The following is a 19839-nucleotide window of genomic DNA, read 5'->3' on the forward strand; positions in this document are numbered from 1 at the left end:
GTGTAGAGTTCTGCCAGAGTTGGTTCTGGCCAATTTATTTTGTAACCTTTTTTATGTATTACTGAGACGTCATTTGTGCCAAAAAAGCATTAGCCTTGATTCATGTTGACATTTGAAGAAAGTTTGAGGAAAAATGGAGTAAAAAGCTGTGAGTTCAGTACTGAATAACCTTTATTAGCACTAATAGGAACACTGAGATGTTTTTAGTTGTTCTTAGCAACTTAACAACTTAGCTTCTGATTTATTTTAGAGCCACTTCGGCCAACACATAAAATAAATGTCGCTTTCATTCTTTTTCGTTGTCTTCTTCATCCTTCAGGTGGTTGGTTTTAAACTTGTGCCCTCCTCAAAGGATTATCAACCATTATTTTTATTATACAATGTGACATTATGCTAGATTTAAACAAAAGACTAAGTCTTGCTTTTCTACACTTGGAATCTGCTTTTTCTCTCTTGTATCTGTGACATATTACAGGGAGATAACAGTTATTATTTTTTAACAAGATTACTGTAACACCATAATCTGTTTCTTCCTACTCTTGGTTTCCTGTGACGTCTTGACAGGGTATTAAGGTCCTCACTTTGTTTTCATAGGTGTGAGCAGTTACAGTACAATAATCTGTGTAAATGGTCTTGCCAGCTGGCATCTCTCAGGTTTCTCTTTTAATGAAATAATGATGACAGATGTGAGAACTGCTAATCAGGAATCTGACAGCTGAGGAAGACTCCCTGTTTCTGTACCTGTCTGCCTTTTTCTCTCTTTGTCTCTCTGAGACATGCTGAGAAGTTAATGGAGGCAGAAATAAAAGTTAATGCAGCACCTCACATGACAATGATCCTTTAACTACAGCTGTAGCTTAGAACGAAAAATTAAGTACAAATTCCTCAAACTTGTGGTCCCATCTTGGGATTCATCAACCTGTGGTTTATGAAACAATACAGAAGAAACAGAAAACTGATTCTCAGTTGAGGACAATGACTTCATCTACAAAAAGCAAAAGAAAGAAACCAAATTCTGGGGCAGATCTAAACCAATGTACAAACTAAACCCTGAAATTATCCATTCACAGTGGTCTCTGATGTTGGCTCTGAGCACTTTGTGGCCGCAGCAGAGCAGCTTTTTGGCGGCATGTGAGGGACATTATGGAGGCAAACTCATGGATGCAGCTCCATGTGCTGCAAGAGGAACACCCAGGCAAGTCATGAGGGAAAGCCTGATGAAATGCCTCTCAAAGTGGTGCTGGCATGACTTATTACAAGAATCATGCATTTTCCTCTGGTGGAATATTGACTGCAAGAAGGTGTGGAGACTGGTGGTGCTCATCTCAGGGGCCAGGATAACCTTTAAACCACTGAAGTCAGGGACCCTTGTGCTTATGAGAGGAAATCAGTGGAAAGACACCTCGAGGCCGGGAAGATCAGCAGTTTCTTCTCACTATGTATCCACTGAAAACTCTACATCTCCTCCTTAGCAGCCTGTCTGAAGAATGTGTAATGACACAAGCAATAGAGGCGATGTAGTACAGAGACTCCAGGGAGTATTCCAGAGTATCAGCAGCTATCATGGAGGTCAGCAAAGGCAGAAAGTGGAGTGTGGTCAGAGAGTTGTAGGTGGCAGAGGCACAGTTAGGACAGAAGGCTCTTGTTGGGACAGCAGTAAGAGGGTGATCAGGATGAGGCTACTTTCCAAGCAAGCAAATTGGCAAAGCTAAAGAAGGCATCTCCTCCAGCAGGAAGTGAACATGGCTGTAGAAGCTATGGCTCAGCAAGACAGTCGATCTTCCCTGCATCAGATTCCTGGTCCAAGCTGTGGATGACACCTTACTAATGGGCAAGAGAAATGCCTTCCTGCCCTCTTTGTGCTGGAAGAGGGTCCCGTCAGAGTCTTGGCCAGCAGCCTCTACTACCACTAATGCCATGACCAGGTGCTCAGGGCATTTGCAGAAGTGGTCAACAAGACCATTCATTTCTTCACCACTGCAGGAAGGAAACGTCTCCCCCACCAACAAGACTTCTTTCCAAAAGCCCCAGACTGGCAGCTGAGAATGGATTTTGGGAAAACATCTATACTTTCCTGATTATATTAGACAAACAACACTCCGCCCAGACACGTTCGCCTTCTCAGATCATGCAAGAACTTGTTGTGCCCTGGGAAGAACACTTGATGGAGGCTCAGGAGAGGAAACTTGCCTGTCTTCTTGATTAGTAATATTCAGTATTAACCCTGATGAAAATCAAATCAGTCATCCCTTAGTACTGACCCTGCATGCCTTAATGCACCTGTTCAGATAATTTTGCTGTAGAGGATTCATTGCAGTACAGTTGCAGGATAAACACATATTCCTGGATCTCTACACTTACTGACAGGCAGCCATTTATCCTGGCTGCATGCCTGTCCATCTTTCTTGTATTTCCATAAAATACAAGATCAATGGAAGATCATCTGCATTGGCCTTAACACTCTTAAGTCATGTGAAGGAGTCGTCTCTCAAACAACTTCCTGGATCAGTGTTCGGAAAACAGGCTGTTATTAATCTATGACAGAATGAATCACTGCCATGTGATGTGAATTTATTCTCTGATTCCTAGAAGAATGCTTCTCTTGACTTGTTCAAACACGACACTGGATGCTTCTCAGATGTTTAAATGTTTCTTGGAAATGTGACCAAGATTAAGTTGAACAATGCTGGTTTGGTTTTAGTTTGGAAAGACAAATGAAGTCGATGTAAACAGTCTTTTGTTTTGAAGTTGAGGTTGCAATTACGTAAAATGAGCCTTGAAAATGTCTTTAAACCAAATGCAGAGTTTTAATACCCCTCTGTAACTGGCAGGGGGGTTCACTGTAATGACTGGATAAACTCTCCAGTGTTTTGGGGTATATTTATGTTTAATTGAACAGAATTGCATTTCTTTGGTTGTAACCATCATCATCATGACCAGCAGATTTAAGAGGATCACAGGGCAGAAAGAACCCTCCAGAACCCTTTTAGCGTGAGACTTTTTTTCCCCAGTTATATAAATCTTATTCTAGTATTACATTTTTTTAGACTAAACAAAAAAAAGTTGACAATTTTTTAACCACTTTTTTTTTTTGCACCTATTCGATTCTATTCAAACTAAGCGCTTGTGCCATTATTGAGCATTGATGAAACCACCTTTATAATGTAACCTATAAGCTAGCACACTAAGGTATGCTGATGAGAAAGAAAACAGTGGCTTGAACTTCTCTTGAGCTCTGTCTTTGTCTTCTCCACACAACTTCTGTCTCTCTTTAATCTCTACAAAGACGTCCAACACCACGACTGCTTTCTGAGGACCAAACGTTTGCACTGTTTTTCCTATTTGAATGACTCTTGCGTCTCGTCTCACGTCTCTGTGATGGCAGGCTTTTCGCCCTGCCAATGAGGAATGTAGTTCTAACAAGCTATAATCACTTCTGCCTTCAGAAGAGATTGGATGAGATGTTGTACAAACTGATGGAACTGGTGTTGATATCAGCAACTTCATCTCAGCCTCGGGATCAGGATTGTGTAAAATTGCATTTTTTTTGTAAAGCACTAAAAAAGGAAGTAGCCAAAGAAAAAGGACTTTGTTCTGCCTGGAAAACCAGTTTATAATGCTTCTAGTGTTTTATTCACCACCGATGAATAGTTTGTGTTTGTATTTGTGTGCAGGCATGTTGTCCGACATCTACCTGTGTGTGTTTTTCTCCGTGTGTGTGTTTATGGGAACCACATGGCTTCTGTCAAGTGGCAGCTCCTCCCCCCTCAGACACATGTGGTTTAGAGGAAAACCACAGAAAACCCTAGAAACCTGGCAACAGAAACTGGGTCACCACCTTCACACACTTGTTTAGGAAACACACATAAACACTCACACACTTACACACCCACACACAACGCAACACAACACGTTGAGGGAAAATGTGAAAACGTGACCAGGACTCCCACTGAAAAATGTAAACAGAATGATTCCAAAAAGCAGATTTTGAGGTTTTTAAAATGGGTTTTTCTCAAATATTGAAAGCAGAAAAGTTTGTATTTGAGCAGAGAGGCCTTTGTGTCTCCATCTCAGCCATTCTCCGTCTTTTTCCCATTTTTATTCTTCGTCTATCATCTCTTCTCCTTGCCGTTTGTTTCCGTAGCTGTCTTTCTCATAATCTTTGTCATCTCATTCGATTCTTGGTGGTTTCTCCAGCAGCGCGGGTTCGACCCAGAACTCTATTTATTTTTCATATAAACTTTTGCGCAGTGTCTTCCAGCGTTGTATGGGTCTAACAAAACCCATCAGGCCAGAGATAACAACAAAATCTACTTTAACAGACCCAGCTCTGGAGGAAGAGCCGGTCTTTTGGACTCGTTAAAACCACAAATATTGACTGAGGCATTCAGAGGCATAAGATCAACAAAACGGCTCAAAGGCTTGAAGGGTTTTTTTGAAAATCTTTAGCAGGAGCGTTCGGCTATATCCCCATATCGTCATCTGACGAGTTAGTGCTCAAAGAATAGTTTTTCAAACAGTTTCCCATCTGCTGCTGACATTTTAGAATCCATTTTAATTATGTAGTTTGGCTCTAATATCACAACACATTTTCTAGATGTGTGACACAGTGGTGTCCAGTTATCATTGTAAAAATTGATTCATTAAGACAATAAAGCAGACGGTTTGGAAATGCACCATTTTTGCTTTCCACCAACAAAATACTGGTGACCTGCCAAAGCAGCCGATGGAGCTGGCACCTTTCAGGCAGCAGCCAGCATTTACAAGCACGTGTCTGGTGTTTATTAACCACCAGACATTTTTCTTGGCAGGGTGGAAGGGCCCTATGAAACAGTATGTGGACTCACTGGATAATGAAACCAGCCATTGAAATAAATGCTAATGGAAATCCTGCATTTGGTGGGGAACTCGTCTTAGCAGGGTGCCTCACCTTCTCAGTGTTAGAGCAGCCGCTGTGCTCCACCACATATTTGTGGATAATAATCCTTTGTCAGGGTTTATTTAGACTGTGCCCTGTTGAGGGGAGAGGAGCGCAGAATATAAAGCAGAAAGAGAGAAAATGTCAAGAGAAGTAACCACAAAGAGGTGAGAGGAGATGTGAGAGGAAAGGTGAGAAGAGCAGAGGGAGAGGAAGGGGGAGACTCGAGGAGGAAGTGTGAAAATCCACCCATTTCCTCCATGTTCATCACCAGCCGGTTCATCTGGTGGAGCCTTGGACCCACCTCATGCACCCCCACACTTCTGTCTTTGTCACTTCAGCAAGGAATTAACCCGTCAAACTGTATCCAAGTGTGCGGTTTGAATATGAACAGCTGCGTTCAGAAGGCTGTGGATGCTTCACACGAATTAACAGAAGTTGACCTCCTTCAATCTGTGTCCGGTTACCCCCATCCTCCAAAATACCAGGACCAGGGCACAGACATTTATTCTAACCCTGAGATCTTCATTTGAGCACTGATAGATGAAAATAGCGTTTTGGAATATTTGCATCTTCCAAACCTCAGATAGAAGTAGTCATGCTCGTACGCATCTTGTAAGTGGATCGGAGAAGTAAAACAAACCCGGGACAAATATGTTGAGACGAGGCTGAGATACTGTACGAGTGAGCCTGAATCAGAAGATGAAGTTATACCATCAGTCACGTTTTCCACAATCCATCAGCTCGTCACAGGTTTACTGTTTGGGAAAGGCCCCTCGTGTCCATTACCAAGTGGCTGTTTCATTTAAACTCGCAGGGTTTTGTTCCCTTCTCGCTTTAGACTGAGTTGTCCTGCAGCCAAGACTTTAACAAGGAAAGAAGGAGCCACTCTCCCACTTGAACCCTGTAAAACAGGACTGTGCTATAACATGGATTTATGTTAAGTGCCTTGCCCAACAGCAAAGTCGGTGGTATTTCCTGAAGGTGTGGAGAGTGTTAGTCATTCACCTGTCCTTTCCCTTAATTTTCCACTTCTTCTAACAAGGCAGCATCTCTTCTGTCCTCAAATCGAGTCCATATTCAGAAAGAGGGAAAGTAGGATGTGACAGCTCAGAACATAATGAGGGTTTGGTATTTTTTTTTATATTATTATCATCATTATCAAATTTCTCTTAATTCAGCATCTTAAATGTGAATATTGTCTGGTCTCTTTACTCTATGACAGAAAAGTGAATATTATATCTGACAAAACAGAACATTTGAGGACGTCGTCTTGCATTTTTTAAAAATCATTTTTTGACATGTTACAAATAAAACAACTAAACAAATAATCAAGAAAGTAATCAACGATGAAAACATTGGTTTGTATCTGCACTAGTCTCAAACCTTTGAGTTAAAGCCTGATGTTTGTTGTTATCTCCTCCTCCTCTTCTCATCGTGCCCTTTGGAGATCTTCATGCTAGCTGAATAAAATATGCCCTCTGCCTGTTTTCTTTTTTTTTTTTCCTTCTTTTGCTACATCTGGTTCCCATCCTGCTTCCTGAGGTTTAGATTAAACCATCTTGAGTTTCCAGCTGCAGGAGAGCCTGTTCCAGTGGCCGTAACCTTGAATGGATGAACCAGAGGGGGAGAGAGGAAAGAGGGAGGAACAGATAGAGAAAGAGAAGCGTGATGGAGAGATTTGGGTGTACGTAGGGAACAAAAGAGCGATAGATAAAGAGAGAAACAAAGAGATCTAGTTGAGGTCTCCGCAGGTTCTAGTCACGTGATTGGCAGCTGACAACAATTTGTAATTTCTCCAGCAGACACAGTTTGAGCTTCTAGCTGCTGAAGAGATTGTTTAATATTTATGCTGTATATTATTTCTACAGAGGTCACAACCTGTTCAATCTGATCTGTGTTTACTGAGGCGGCTCTCTTTAGTTTCACCTCCTGATTTGATCGCTATTCATTCTATGAATACACAATTTTGCGTCTTCTGAGTGAAACAAGACATGAGCTTTTCTAACTAGCATCAAACCATGTCCAATTGATTTGATCAGTGCAGGTATCTGATATGAATACTTCGGTACGCTGGAGGAAGACTTGAGTTCATGTTTGCTCTGTTCAACAGCTTCACTGTTTCAAGTTACATTTGAATCATCCTGAAGCCTTTAAATCATCGACAGAGATGTTGAAATTGGTTTTAATACCGAGCTCTCTTCTGGAGAATCAACAGAAGCAGGGTAGATATATTTCATATATGATAGTTATTGATTATTTTTCCATATCATAGATGTTGTCCTTTCTGGTTTGACGGCACTGGGGTTTATGTTTGAGCTGTCGATAATTTAGAGACGCGCTGACAGCCGCTGTTCTTATGTGACACAGGTGCACTGTATATGTCTCGAGCAACGCACAAAGATCAATACAGATTTATCACCAAAACAAATAAACTGGAAAACAGATGCAAGCAGCAGATCCAGTTGTTGCAGCTGGTTCGCAGGACGTTTTCTCCACAGCACGGTGGAGTGTTGCAGCTGTACTAGTGACATCTGTTGGAACCAACCAGTAACTTTATGTTCAGAGTTGATGGATCAAACTCCAAACTGTGAGTAAAAACACCACCAATGTATTGTCCTTACTGAAAAGAGGAACTTATTTTTGTGAATTAACATGTCAGGTTTTTTTACGTTGTCTAAACTGGTGGCGTTTGAGCAATTTAGAAGTTATGGTGAGTGTGAAACAACTATTCTGTACTACATATACTAGTTTTTGAGTACGCTGGATTTTTGGCAAAGACACTGATGGACATTGTTTTCTCGTAATGGAGATCACGATTATTTTCATTTTGGAATAATCTGCCAATCTTCTGTGTTTATGGTTTAAAAAACAACAGAAAAGAGTCAAAGGTGTCGTCATATGTCTTGTTTCATCCAACCAACAGACTGAAGCCCAAAGATTCAATATTCTGAATAATGGCCAAATTAAAAAAAATTAAAAAAAAAACATCAGACGGTAGAATTTAATTAATTTTACAGTAAAAAAAAATAGTGAGCTACAAAAATAACTGGACAGCCAGAGAAAAGTTTGTCTTTACATTTCTATATTTTAAATCTCCAGTTCCTAATCCCTGATATTAACTGTACCAGTATAACAGTAACAGATACGATACCATGCAGATTAATACGCAGCGTATAAAAAAACAAATGTTGTTCAGAGACGAATAAGACACAAACTTCACCTTTCCACAGTTTATTTCCTTTTAAAATAATTCATACAAATGCATACAGTCACAAACATATCTTTGTCAGGTTGTCAGTTTTGACCAAAAATAATGATATTTACTGTAGAATATAGAATATGTATACTGTATATTGCTACGCCTACTACTTTACCATAAAGGGGACCAAGGTAGGCAACAGTGGACTGTGTGTTACTACCAGGGATGGAATTTCAAGGAGCACCTTGACACTTTGAAAGCTAGTCTGCTGTTTTTGTTCATGGCACCCGTCGGTTTGAGTGAGGAATGCTTACAGTTTAAATTAGGAAGTGTTCGCAAAGAGTGTCTCCTCCACACAACGACAGGCATCTGGTGAGGAAAGATTAAGAGTCAAGTTCAAAATATTCCAGCGTTCCTTTCAGGATTTGGGGGGCTTCAGTCTGAAGGTGATATTTATAAATGTCACGTCAGACAAACCCCTTCAGATACAGTGAGGTCTCAGCTGTAAAACATTCACCAGTGGCTAGTGAAATATCCATCCCTGATTGCTACTCTTACTACCTCACCATGAAGAAGACCAGGTAGGCAACAGTGAACTGTTTTACTACTCAGCTGCTGGTAGAAGGGGATCCGAACAGCACCGACCCGTTAACATCAACAACGCGTGAAGTGGAATTAGGAATAAATACCCCGGATAGAACGAGTCTCAGACACTTGACTGCTGATATAACAAAATACCAGCATGTTGTTTACACTGTGAGCGTGTCACCGGTAGAAGCAGGAGCACTGGCTCAGTTTGCTAGCTTAGATTTTTCAGCGTTTGTAGTTTTTCACATATTGTTTGGGTTGTGTATTCAGATGGCAGTCTTTGTGATGATGCCTTGTGGAGAGTGCTAGCCGCCACCCCTCCTCCCAGTGCTGCTTTTTTTAGACACAGATACAACCAACTCACATTGACACAGGCAGGCAGAACACCGTATGTACACATAGACACGGAGGCCACAGAGGGTGGCTGAATGGTATACTCAGGAAGGACCCGGCGTGAAATGTTAAAGGGATGCTAGACTGGAGAAATCGGTACGGTTCTGACACGCTACCATGAAACATCTGTACTTTATTGTGCATATATGTTGTCTGTCATGTCTCTCACACTGTAAAACCTCAGTTTGCTTTTAGAAAGAAACAGATGTAGAATTTTCTGAGTCTGAAAAGGTAAATTTGAGAGCAGATCAAAATTAAAAATTCTTTGACGTAACTTCAACAAACTGACTGGATGTCACATCTTTGCGAGTGAGTTTTTGCAGGAAGCAGGGCGGTTAAATAACTGGTTTATAAAGTTTGTTGATGTAGTCTCAGGCGTCCTTTGGCTGATTAGAAAGATCCACAGCAGCATGAAGCGACACGCTGATTCACCAATGTTGTGCATCATTTGTAAACCTTGGTGTGGTGAGCTGTTCACGCTCCGTGACCTGGACAGTGAATGGATCGTTAGACATGAAGATTACAAAGATCTCAACTTGTTGTGAGACTGTTTCTCAATCTCCAAGTTGCTACAAACTGTCAGTGCATTGCCTCGTCCTTCAAAGTAATTAACTCAACCACTGTTTTGTACTTTTTAATCGCCGCCAGGAAGGAAGTAGTCCCAGCGGAGCATACCATTACGCCACCTCCCTGCAGCCTTTCCTCCCACAACCCCCTCGATTTGGGTCAAACATTTACACAAGTCCCAAGAGCAGAAACACATGCCCCTTAAACAAAACAAACAAAAGCAAACATTAGATCAACTTTAGCTCTCGTTAAAGTTCGTTTTCTAATGTAGCGGGACACAAAAAGGCGAGCAGGTAGAAAAACAAAAGCACTAAGTGGCATCAAAAGGAATTATTAAAACCAAAAGTTTTAAAAATAATATACCAACCGCGGAAACTTAATTTCCTGAGATGGTGTGCAAAAAGCTGCCTCTTTTTTTGGGGGGGGGGGCTTGGTACACATTAAAAAACAAAAACAGATATTGTATTCTCAAACCAGTTTGGCTACACAGAGAGATCACGACCCTTGTTTTTCTTAAGACTGGAATACAAATATCAGTATCTTCTTGCCGTGAGTCTAAAAACTGTACACAGACAGGTTACATTCATTTCATAACCTACTACGTTTGCATGTACATCGAACTAAGGAAAGGACACAGAAAAAGAGAGAAAGACATGAAACAGGCCCCTCTAACTTTGGACACACTAAAGTCTAAGACAGCAGAATTTCATTCAGCATTTTTTTCTTCCCAAATTAACAGGTAGTCATTGTTAATTTTTTATCTCTGGCAGAGAAAAGTTGACTATACTGTAGTTATCTGATGATATAAGAGTAGATCTTTACAGTCTTTCAGAGAGGACGACTGTCTTGCACCTGACAGCCGTCCACTCCTCCTCGTTATCCTCTTTATCATCGTCTTCTTCTTCTTCTTCTTCTTCTTCTTCTTCTTCTTTGGAGTGTGAGCTGGCTGCTGGGAGCCAGTTGCCAGAGAGTTGTGAATCGATTGTTATTGGGACCTCAAACTGTCAATCTGACACTCTGTGAACCTGTCTGATAACAACATGTCACGAGGGAACTCATCGCTTTGACCACGGCTGCCATCCAGACAACGCAGACAAGCGTGTGTGTGTGCGTGTGTGTGTATGTGTGTGTGTGTGTGTGTGTGTGTGTGTGTGTGAATGTGGCTACAGTTGGTCGTTCGGATGTTGCTCTCTGTCGCCCTCTGGTGGCTTGACTGTGTTTTGTCCGGGGGACGGGGCGTGGGGAGGGTGTGCGACAGGGGGCGGGAGGGTGTGTGAGAGGGGCACGGCGCTGGGCACGATGCCTTCAACAGGAGGCGGGAGGCCACCAGCTGGCAGGTTCACCACTCCGGGAGGATACCTGGAGAGACGAGAGGGCGACAGACAGACATGCAGGACTGAGTCATCAAAGCACAACTACAATCACTATTGTGTGACCTCGTTTTGATCACAGAGCCAAACACATTTCAGAAGATCTGCGATAAGATTAGACAAGCCGAATTAACATATATAGCCAAAAGCTACATAAACAGAACAGCTTGGTGACGCTGTACTGAAGCACACTTAGGTACCACAGAGTTTTGGGCAACAGAGAAAAAAAGCTTTTATTTTGTCCCAAAATACAGCACATTAAAAATGTGTTAACCAAGACTGAACAACATGTAGGTTAAATGTATGTAGTCATATGTCAAGGTCTGTTGGATCAGAGGGGTTACTAGTTAAAGTTGTCGTGCCCAAGTCAAAAATCAAGATAACCTGATGACATCATAAGTGGTTATTTTGTCAGATATCAGGATCTCTACTGAGCCACAGAAGACACAACTGCTTTCCTTTGGTGCTTCATTATATTTTGTATGTGTTTCATAGTATTTTATTCTGATGTCGGTGGAAACAGACGTCTGTCGAAAGACGGGAGTTGCCACTGCTGAGTGGCGCATGCAGAGGAATCGATCAGACGCTCCTTCATATTTCGATTAACTGTAGTTTTACTGAAACAATTAATACCTATGACATAACTACATTAATCAGCACTGGAGAAGAAAGCACAGGTTTGGGGATAACAGCAGCAGACTTTGAGTTGATCGCCACCCGCGGCTTCTTTCGACCATCCGACCTGACTGACTACACCTTCTCACAGTGGCTGTACACATTCTATATTTTCAAGACATTTGTCAAAAAATGGTATCAATCAATCACTTAATCAGGGTTTGGGGAGGAAAATCAAACTGTACTGACCACCATAGGTTTCTTTATCCTGATGTCAGTTATTACCTATAAGCCCCGTTGAGCTCGGGGTGGACGGTCGCCGGGTCAACTCCTGCCCAGTGGTTGTTCTGGGTGAGGAACTCCTTATTCACACAGTTCTTTAGACTGTCCGGGATACGACCTGCGAAAAAAGATAATAATAATGGAGCAAAAGAAAGAGATGTCAAGATGTAATGCTAAAATGTGTATATAAATAGGAATCAGATGAATAGTCGGGTGTGCTGCATTTCACACTGGGGATCTTGTTAGTGTTTCTGCCCTGCATTTCAGAGCAGGTGTGCTTTTTTTCTTTTTGACCTTAATATCCTATTTTCCACTGAGACACAAAAGTAAGACAAGATTACACGACGAAGGTGAAAAGGCAGAACCACTGAGACATCACAGGACAGGAGAGAGAAAATGGAAATAAGGAAAATATAGAAGACAGGAGGTGTTACAGAGAGAGAGAGAAGGTCTGTGAATCTCTGTTCTCACAGTGGAGAGGATGGTTCACGCTCGACTGCAGCAGACAACCTGAAAATATCTTTTCTTAGACTGTTTACATTTTTCTGCAGGGGTCATGTTTCCCATCAACATGTGTGTTTCCATGACTGTGTGTGTGTGTGTGTGTGTGTGTGTGTGTGTGTGTGTGTGCTCTACCTGTGATAGCCCTTCGGATCTCCCTGGCCGCCTCCTCTCTCATCTCCAGCGATGCCTGTTCGCTGTACCAGGCAGCATGTGGCGTGCAGATCAGGTTGGGAGCGTCCTTCAGCGGACCCTGACTGAAACTGACACACGTTCATACATTATTTTTTCAATAACACAATAAATTGCTTTGCTAAAATCTTACAGTTTTCCAGAACCAAAGCTAATGTTTGCTTTGTTTGTGTGACCAACAGTCCCAAACACAGAGATTAACATGATATAAATGTTTTGTAATTTAATTTTCTGTAATCAACCAGTACCAGAATGTATCCAGTATCAGTGTTGTTTGATTACATGATTTGATTTGATATTGATTACATTATTTTCATGTCACACACACAGTCTGCTACAAAAAAGGTTCCTTTCCTGAAGCTCAGCTCCAGATTTTGATAATCATCGAGCCAAAAGAAATCAGCATAAATGGAGGACATTTAAAAAATCAAGTGCATCACTGATGTCCTTGTAGGCAGGACAGCAAAAAAAAAAAGAAGTATAACTACCATTTATTACTCTTTAGTCTTTTCTTATTTATATTTTGTTTAGCTGCAAAAGAAAAACTGAGAGTGTTACCTGAACGGTTCTGTCTCGTGAACATCCAGTGCAGCTCCACGTATCCTCCCCTCCTTCAGGGCCTGAGCCAGGGCCTTCTCGTCCACCAGGCCCCCCCTGGCTGTGTTCACCAGGAACGCACCCTGGCGCATCTTAAACACACACGGCACACATCTGTGATTCACATTCATCTAAAAGTCTAACACCTGATTCAGAGTTCATATTGATCAGTGAGCCGAGGTTCAGACATTCGTAGTGAAACCTAACTATAATCATAAATATGTGATGTTCATCCATGTAGAGAAGTCTTCCTTCCTCTGCCCTGCAAGGTCAGAAATATATAAAGAGAGCAGTCTGTGTCTTGGGAGGAAACTGGATATATACTGAGTGTGTGTGTATCAGTTGTTATGCAGTTCACACAGTGGAGAACCTCGTTCATCTTTATGTAGGTATTCTGCCTCCCTGGGTATCTGCTTCATGTAGTATTCATGGTCACAGGATGTAGGAGTTGATGTAGAGGTGAATAAATCATACGAGAGCGGATGTATGTATGCTGCACGTGTGTCCGTCTACCTGTTTGATGGTGAAGTCGTTGATCAGGTGGTGGTTGTGTTCGTTGAGGCTGCAGTGCAGAGATACACAGTCGGAGTGGAAGAGCAGGTCCTGAAGAGAAACACAGGAAAAACAAAGAAGTCAAAAATAAATCCACTTCAAATCATCCTTCAATTCACACTGAATGTGTTCTGTGTTTTTGTGAGTCATCATCTGGCACGAGCACACAGTATCATCTTGTTTTGTGTAATTGACTTTTCACAATTACTCTTAATGAGCACAAGAGGGCGTCACTCCGGCTCCACATGCAGTAACTACACATTCGTCATAGTGGAAGCTGGAGGAAAGCTGTGTTTTGTCAGCAAAGAGAAAGGGAGACAATGGATTTTCTTTTTCACTGTAAAAAGAAGATTAAGTCTGAATCGGTTTAAATTCCATGCTAGAGCTCGGCTAAAAAATCCTGATGGGAGTCTGGTGGAAATGCTACTTCGGTGGCAGTCATATCTATCGCTTGTCATGGTGGACATACTTTGCTGATACGGGCGCTACGTGCAGAGCAACCAGATGAAAACTGTCAGAATCCCCCTGAAAACACAGCGAGTGTCAGGAGCAACAAACAGGACCAGGACGTCCAACCCACTGTGTCCAATCTGGTGCAGCAGTATCAAATATATCACCATTTTGGATATTGCCTTTATTAAGGAACTACAAGAAGAAGAAAATAAACAGTGCAAATTTGTGTGTGTGTGTGTGTGTGCTACCTGTAGTGTGGTGACCCTTTGTAGTCCCAGGGATCTCTCTACCCCGTCAGCCAAATAAGGGTCATAGAAGATCACGTTGAAGCCGAAGGCCTTGGCTCGCAGGGCGACCGCCTGGCCCACTCGACCTAGAAACACATGAATACACACAGACATGGAGGCGCACACACATTAATACACACACAGCAGCATTCAGACAAATTGCATTCACATGAACACACACTGAAATGGAACATAAAAACACAACATTAACATTTTTGTGCGTCTAATATTCACCTCCCCCCCTTTTTTTTAACTTCTGCCTTGTACAAATTACATAATTCTCTGGTTACACACATCTGCTCATTATTACAGAAAAAGCTTCCAGACTGTACACGGAAGAGATTTGCATTCTGCCTTGGGTTAATCCGCTTATATTTTATTGGCAGTAACTCCACAGGAAGCCAATTTAGCTGAGCTAAGGACAAAACTTCCCAGAAGGAAAATGGAAAGAAAAATCCTTTGATTAAAAACTTCAGCTCTGCTCCTCAGCAACAACCTGAATCAACAAAACACCTTCAGACAAAACGAACAAGATCAGAAGGCTTTTTACAGCACAGTGCCACAGGTGCTGATGTTCTGTCGGTCAGTCAGGCGTCCACTTCAGTCCAGGCTGAAATATCTCAACAACAGCTGAACAGATTGCCGTGAAATTGGGTGCATGCGTTCATGATCCCCAGAAGTTAGCATGCTAACAGAATAAACTAGGCAGGCAAACCAGGTAAACGTTGTACCAACTAAACATCAGCAAGCTAAATGTCATTAGCCATGTTTCCACCCAAAGAACCAGGACATTTTAGATGCAGGAGCCACGTTTTAAGGAATGAAAGGAAATTAGTTTCATGTACGGATATGAAACAAAAAGTTTCATATGGTTTTTGTAACTGACTGTTGGATCGTCTGTCGTTTGCTTTCTTCTGTTACTCCATGTTGATGTGTCAAAGCACAGTGAAGAAAAAACAAACTTGTTTGCAGCTGTAGATTTTTAAATATGGCAGCTGAAATAAAATCCTGTGAACACTTGACCAGTCAGAAATGTTCAGTACTGCAAGCCCCCCAAAGTTCCTGTACTATTAAAAAGTATTTTAGGGGGTAAAATAATGTCTCCAGGACTTAGTCTAGACCCTTTGCCCTGCGGTGGAAACAAGTTCATTCAAAGGTTCCTCGTCCCCGGAGGGTTCCTGTGGTGGAAACAGGGCTAATGTTACCATTCAGCTCAGAGCGCTGCTGGTCCTAACAGAGCCTCCAGCGCGGCTGTAGAGTCTTTGTCTTCTCTGTACAACAGTGTGCTAAGTAGGTCCCACTGCAGAGGAAGTAAGTGATCCAGTATGTGATGTACTCACCGAGCCCTATAAGTCCCAGCGTCTCTCCTCTGATCCTCGCAGCTCCCGACGCCACCTCTCGAATCTGCTCCACACTCTGAACCCGCGTGCCCTCCCGGAGAGCCTGGTGTGAAGACCAGTTAACTTTTTTACATGCAAATATCACACAGAAATATTAAAATTTAACACAAAGCAGCTATATTTCAAAATGTCTGTGCTGAATGACCACAGTCTCAGTCCTTCTAGATGTTGTGATCATGAGTCTAAATGGTGCTTGTTACTGATTTGAGGAACAAATCATGTTACTGTACCTTCTACATCTCACATCAACGTCTCTTTAAATACAGCCACATTCTAAAGAAAACGAAATGTTTCAATTTTGCCAGAGGACGGTTGTGAGTATTCATGAAAAACTAAAAACGATGATAACTGTACGGACACCCCTAACCAACGCTCCCAGAGTGAGTTCATTTAAATCCAATTTATTTCTGTCCCTTTTATCAGCCACGCGAGGGTACGAACCTGGTGCAGCCAGGTGGTGCGTCGGTACAGGGTGAGGATGTGACAGAGCGTGGAGTCCGCCGTCTCCTCCACTGAGGCTGCTGGCATATTACATACAGCTATGCCTGTTGGACCACAGAGCAGATAAGGATTAGTAATAGCTTTTTTTGGGGGGGCCATTTGAGGAGGGAGATGAAGTTTGGTGGAAGCTATTTTGGTGGAGAAGTGCAGACTGGAGGTGTGGTGTCAGCAGTTTTCTCTACAAACACCAGCTATAAAATGGCCGAGCCCCTCAGGGAGAGAAGATATGGATGTTAGAGAAGCTGCGGATGGTGCAGACGTGAACTTTAATAAAAAAAACTTTACTTATAATACAAATATTACTGACATGTTGCAAACATGGCAAAACCTCCTGGAATCAGATAAAAAGTGTTGAGATTACTTTTCAGTATTGTTCTCTGCTACATACATTTGTCAACAGTAGTTTCTAGTTTGTAGTTGAACTATATTATTACAAAATGGGAATCAGACAGTAAGTTGTATTGTATTAATATGGATTGTGTGTGTGTGTGTGTGTGTGTGTGTGTGTGTGTGTGTGTGTGTTCTCACCCAGTTCCCCGGCAGATTTGATGTCGATGTTGTCGTAGCCGCTGCCGATGCGGACGATGATGCGCAGGGCTTTAAACTTTTCCAGGTCTTCTCTCATCAGAGTGATGGTGTGGTACATCAGAGCTCCCACGGCTTCATTCAGCACCTGAACGCACCGACACAACAACAGTTTCACTTATTTAAATCATAGACGGGTCTCAATATGAGTGTATGTGTGTGTGTGAGTATAACTGAAGCGTCTTAGCCTGTGCGGCCCGAGCTGACCTCTGAGCTGACACGGCCGACAATAAAACCACATAAAAGTGTCTGTTTGCAGACAGTATTTATAGTGTTTTGAACACATGCTGTACTGCAGATATAGGCGAGTATAAAGGTCACACATTAGCATGTGTTTATGAAGCTGAGAGTTCTCAGAAATATATTCCAGAGACTTCACAGTCACAGTGTTTCCATAAACTCGGTATCTCGTTTCGTTGTTCAGGATGTGCTGTTTATATCGTTCTCATATCCTGTTCTTTTAATATCCCTGCCTGCATGGAATGACTGCTCTTCCCAAATATTACCATGGAAACCAAGTTTTTATAGCCACGGGGATCGAGATAAGGTGTTTGCATTCAACAAAAGTGCCTAATATCAGCAGGAATCTTATGGGATTCTTGCTGGCTTCTAATCAGGATCACGTCTTATTGTCTTAATTGGAAAATGAAATATTCTGACTGGCAGGCAGATAACTTGACAATCAGAAATACACAGTATGGCTGCGTGTGAGAACCAGTCCAGTCACCTTTTAATTGGTTCTCAGTTAATCTTGAAATCTTTTCCTGCTGTGGCCAGCCCTCCTCTTCATGTGTGTGACAGAGGATGAAAATGACATGCGGTTCAATTACAATAAAGAAGCCCTTTTAATTAGACAATGAGGTGGCTGCTTACTACAGAGCCAGAGAGAGAGAGAGCGAGACAGCAAGAGATAGATAGCGAGCGAGGGAAAAGCCATCTGTTTCTCCCACGCTGTGGCCTACTGAGCGCGCTCTCAGAGAGAGTGCGCCTGGCAGACACCCAGAACCAGACCGAACCCTGCCAGACATACAAACCCATTTACAATCCACAGTGGCTGTGGCAAGATCTGAGCCTGACCCACATTTTAACTTTGCTCTCTGTGCTCCTTTTTATAATTGTCCATTCTGTCTTTTCCCTTTTTTTTTTTGCTTTAGTTCTTTATTTTGTTTTGGTTGTTTTCATGTTTTTCCACATCATTAATGCACAGCCAATATTACTTTAACTTAAGATTCTTCTTCTACAGTTTATCTGTGATCTCCACTTCTGCTCTTGTTTTCATATATCTTGAACAAGCATAATTAGGTACTTTTATTGTGTTTTGCATTTGGATATTCTCGCTGATTTAAGTTATGTTAGAGACTGACTGATAACGATGGTCTGAGCAAAGCATTAATGTTTCCGGATCAGAGACGGTTAAATATACTTCATAAAAACATGAACTTAACGTCTGTGGCATCAAAGATCGTTTTGAAGCCTCAAGTCTTCAGTTTGGATCCGTCTCTCTCTGAAGCCCCCGTCTAAAAAAAGAAATCTAAATATGTGCACTAAAGTGTAAATGAAGGCAAACTATGATTCATTTTTTAAAACTGATATATTGAAATCGATTTGATGCACTTCTTACAGAAAATTACACATGATGGAAGTATTTAATTTGTGTGTCAGAATTTGATTTAGAAGTTTCAGTTTCTGGACGTGTTGCCACTTCTACTGTTTCTTATTTCGTGCTCGAAAACTGAAAACATTCTCACTTCCTGAGGCTGTTTTGCAGCAGCAGGTGTTTGATACAGCAGCATCATCATCTACATTATTGTCAGACCCCCAACTGATTGGATTAAAGACGATCTTTCCATCAGTGAAGTACTTCTTCAAGTTTTTTTTACCTTCTCGTGGATCTCCTGTGTGGACTGAGCGTCACAGAAGGCCACCGTCGCCACGTCTTTCAGTATGGGCATCTCCACGGTGCAGTCGCGCCCGTCCAGCAGCGCCACCAGGGGGCGCGGGTGCATGGGCCCGTTCATGATGGGTGGCCTGATGCCTACAAACAAACAAAAGATGAGAAAGAAAAGTTGTCAGGTGTGCAGAACAAAACACAGGCGTAAAGTTTTCATCGTCAGAGGCGGTGAGGAATTTTATTCTTCAGCACCGTTTTCCTGTTGTTGTGATGAAAGACCTACCCAGCTGCAGTCTCCCTCCGAGAAATTAGAAATGTTGTTTTGGAAAAAAGGGTAATTTCTCTCTGCTGTGTTTTACGACACCTGCAGGCCTGCATTAGTTTGCTCGGTCAAATCGTTCAGCTTATCTTCAACTGTTGTCTGCTATGAAATCTAAAGCCGAAGAAACGCCGCTGTTGCTCCTGGCCACAGACGAGGCCCTGCTTCATCTGCATCCCATAATGTTTCTGCTCTGGACTGACGCAGTTGCTATGACAACTGTGACGGTAAGCGTGAAGAAGAAAAAAAAAGACTTTGGCGGAGCAGCTGGCCGTCTGCAAAAGAGCTAATTCCTGTTGTGAGAGGTCGTGTTTCACAGCTGTTTCTCGCCTTTTTACTTGAAAATATTTGATTGTTTCAGTTTAATTACTAAGGACTTTTTAAAATGAAGTGAAACAGGCAGTAGTTGGTCAAATGGATGAAAAGGCTACTGTATGTAGGCTGCTGATAAATAATCCAGAGCATTTGAAACACAAAATACAAAAGAATATCCCTGCAGAATTTAAAATAATGAAGAGCACCCTTTTGTATTTCATCCTGTTCACATCACCTTAATGATTAAGATCTCATATATTCATGGTGACTGAAAGTGTTTTCTCCTGTGGACCAATGAAAGTGACATTTGG

General features: G+C 42.0%; 2 protein-coding genes across 22 annotated transcripts in view; one reads left to right on the plus strand and one right to left on the minus strand.

Moving 5' to 3' along the window:
* Positions 1 to 19839, plus strand: part of maea (macrophage erythroblast attacher, E3 ubiquitin ligase) — a 78607-nt gene that overhangs the window by 26443 nt on the left and 32325 nt on the right. The window lies entirely within an intron of this gene.
* Positions 1 to 19839, minus strand: part of LOC119007001 (C-terminal binding protein 1) — a 54070-nt gene that overhangs the window by 13897 nt on the left and 20334 nt on the right. For 19 of the 21 annotated variants that reach the window (XM_037076254.1, XM_037076253.1, XM_037076249.1 and 16 more), the window contains 10 exons: positions 18884 to 19038; positions 16947 to 17091; positions 16359 to 16462; positions 15858 to 15960; positions 14479 to 14603; positions 13739 to 13828; positions 13187 to 13317; positions 12572 to 12699; positions 11939 to 12053; positions 8137 to 11027 (listed from right to left, as the gene is read on the minus strand). In XM_037076254.1, the coding sequence (XP_036932149.1) occupies positions 10832 to 11027; positions 11939 to 12053; positions 12572 to 12699; positions 13187 to 13317; positions 13739 to 13828; positions 14479 to 14603; positions 15858 to 15960; positions 16359 to 16462; positions 16947 to 17091; positions 18884 to 19021 (1275 nt within the window). In that variant the 5' untranslated portion in view covers positions 19022 to 19038 and the 3' untranslated portion in view covers positions 8137 to 10831. Of the gene's footprint in view, positions 1 to 8136; positions 11028 to 11902; positions 12054 to 12571; positions 12700 to 13186; positions 13318 to 13738; positions 13829 to 14478; positions 14604 to 15857; positions 15961 to 16358; positions 16463 to 16946; positions 17092 to 18883; positions 19039 to 19839 lie in introns of those variants that run through there. The other 2 variants (XM_037076238.1, XM_037076255.1) reach the window with 2 other exon arrangements.

This window comes from Acanthopagrus latus, chromosome 18 (genome assembly GCF_904848185.1).
Source record: "Acanthopagrus latus isolate v.2019 chromosome 18, fAcaLat1.1, whole genome shotgun sequence".
Taxonomy (NCBI): domain Eukaryota; kingdom Metazoa; phylum Chordata; class Actinopteri; order Spariformes; family Sparidae; genus Acanthopagrus; species Acanthopagrus latus.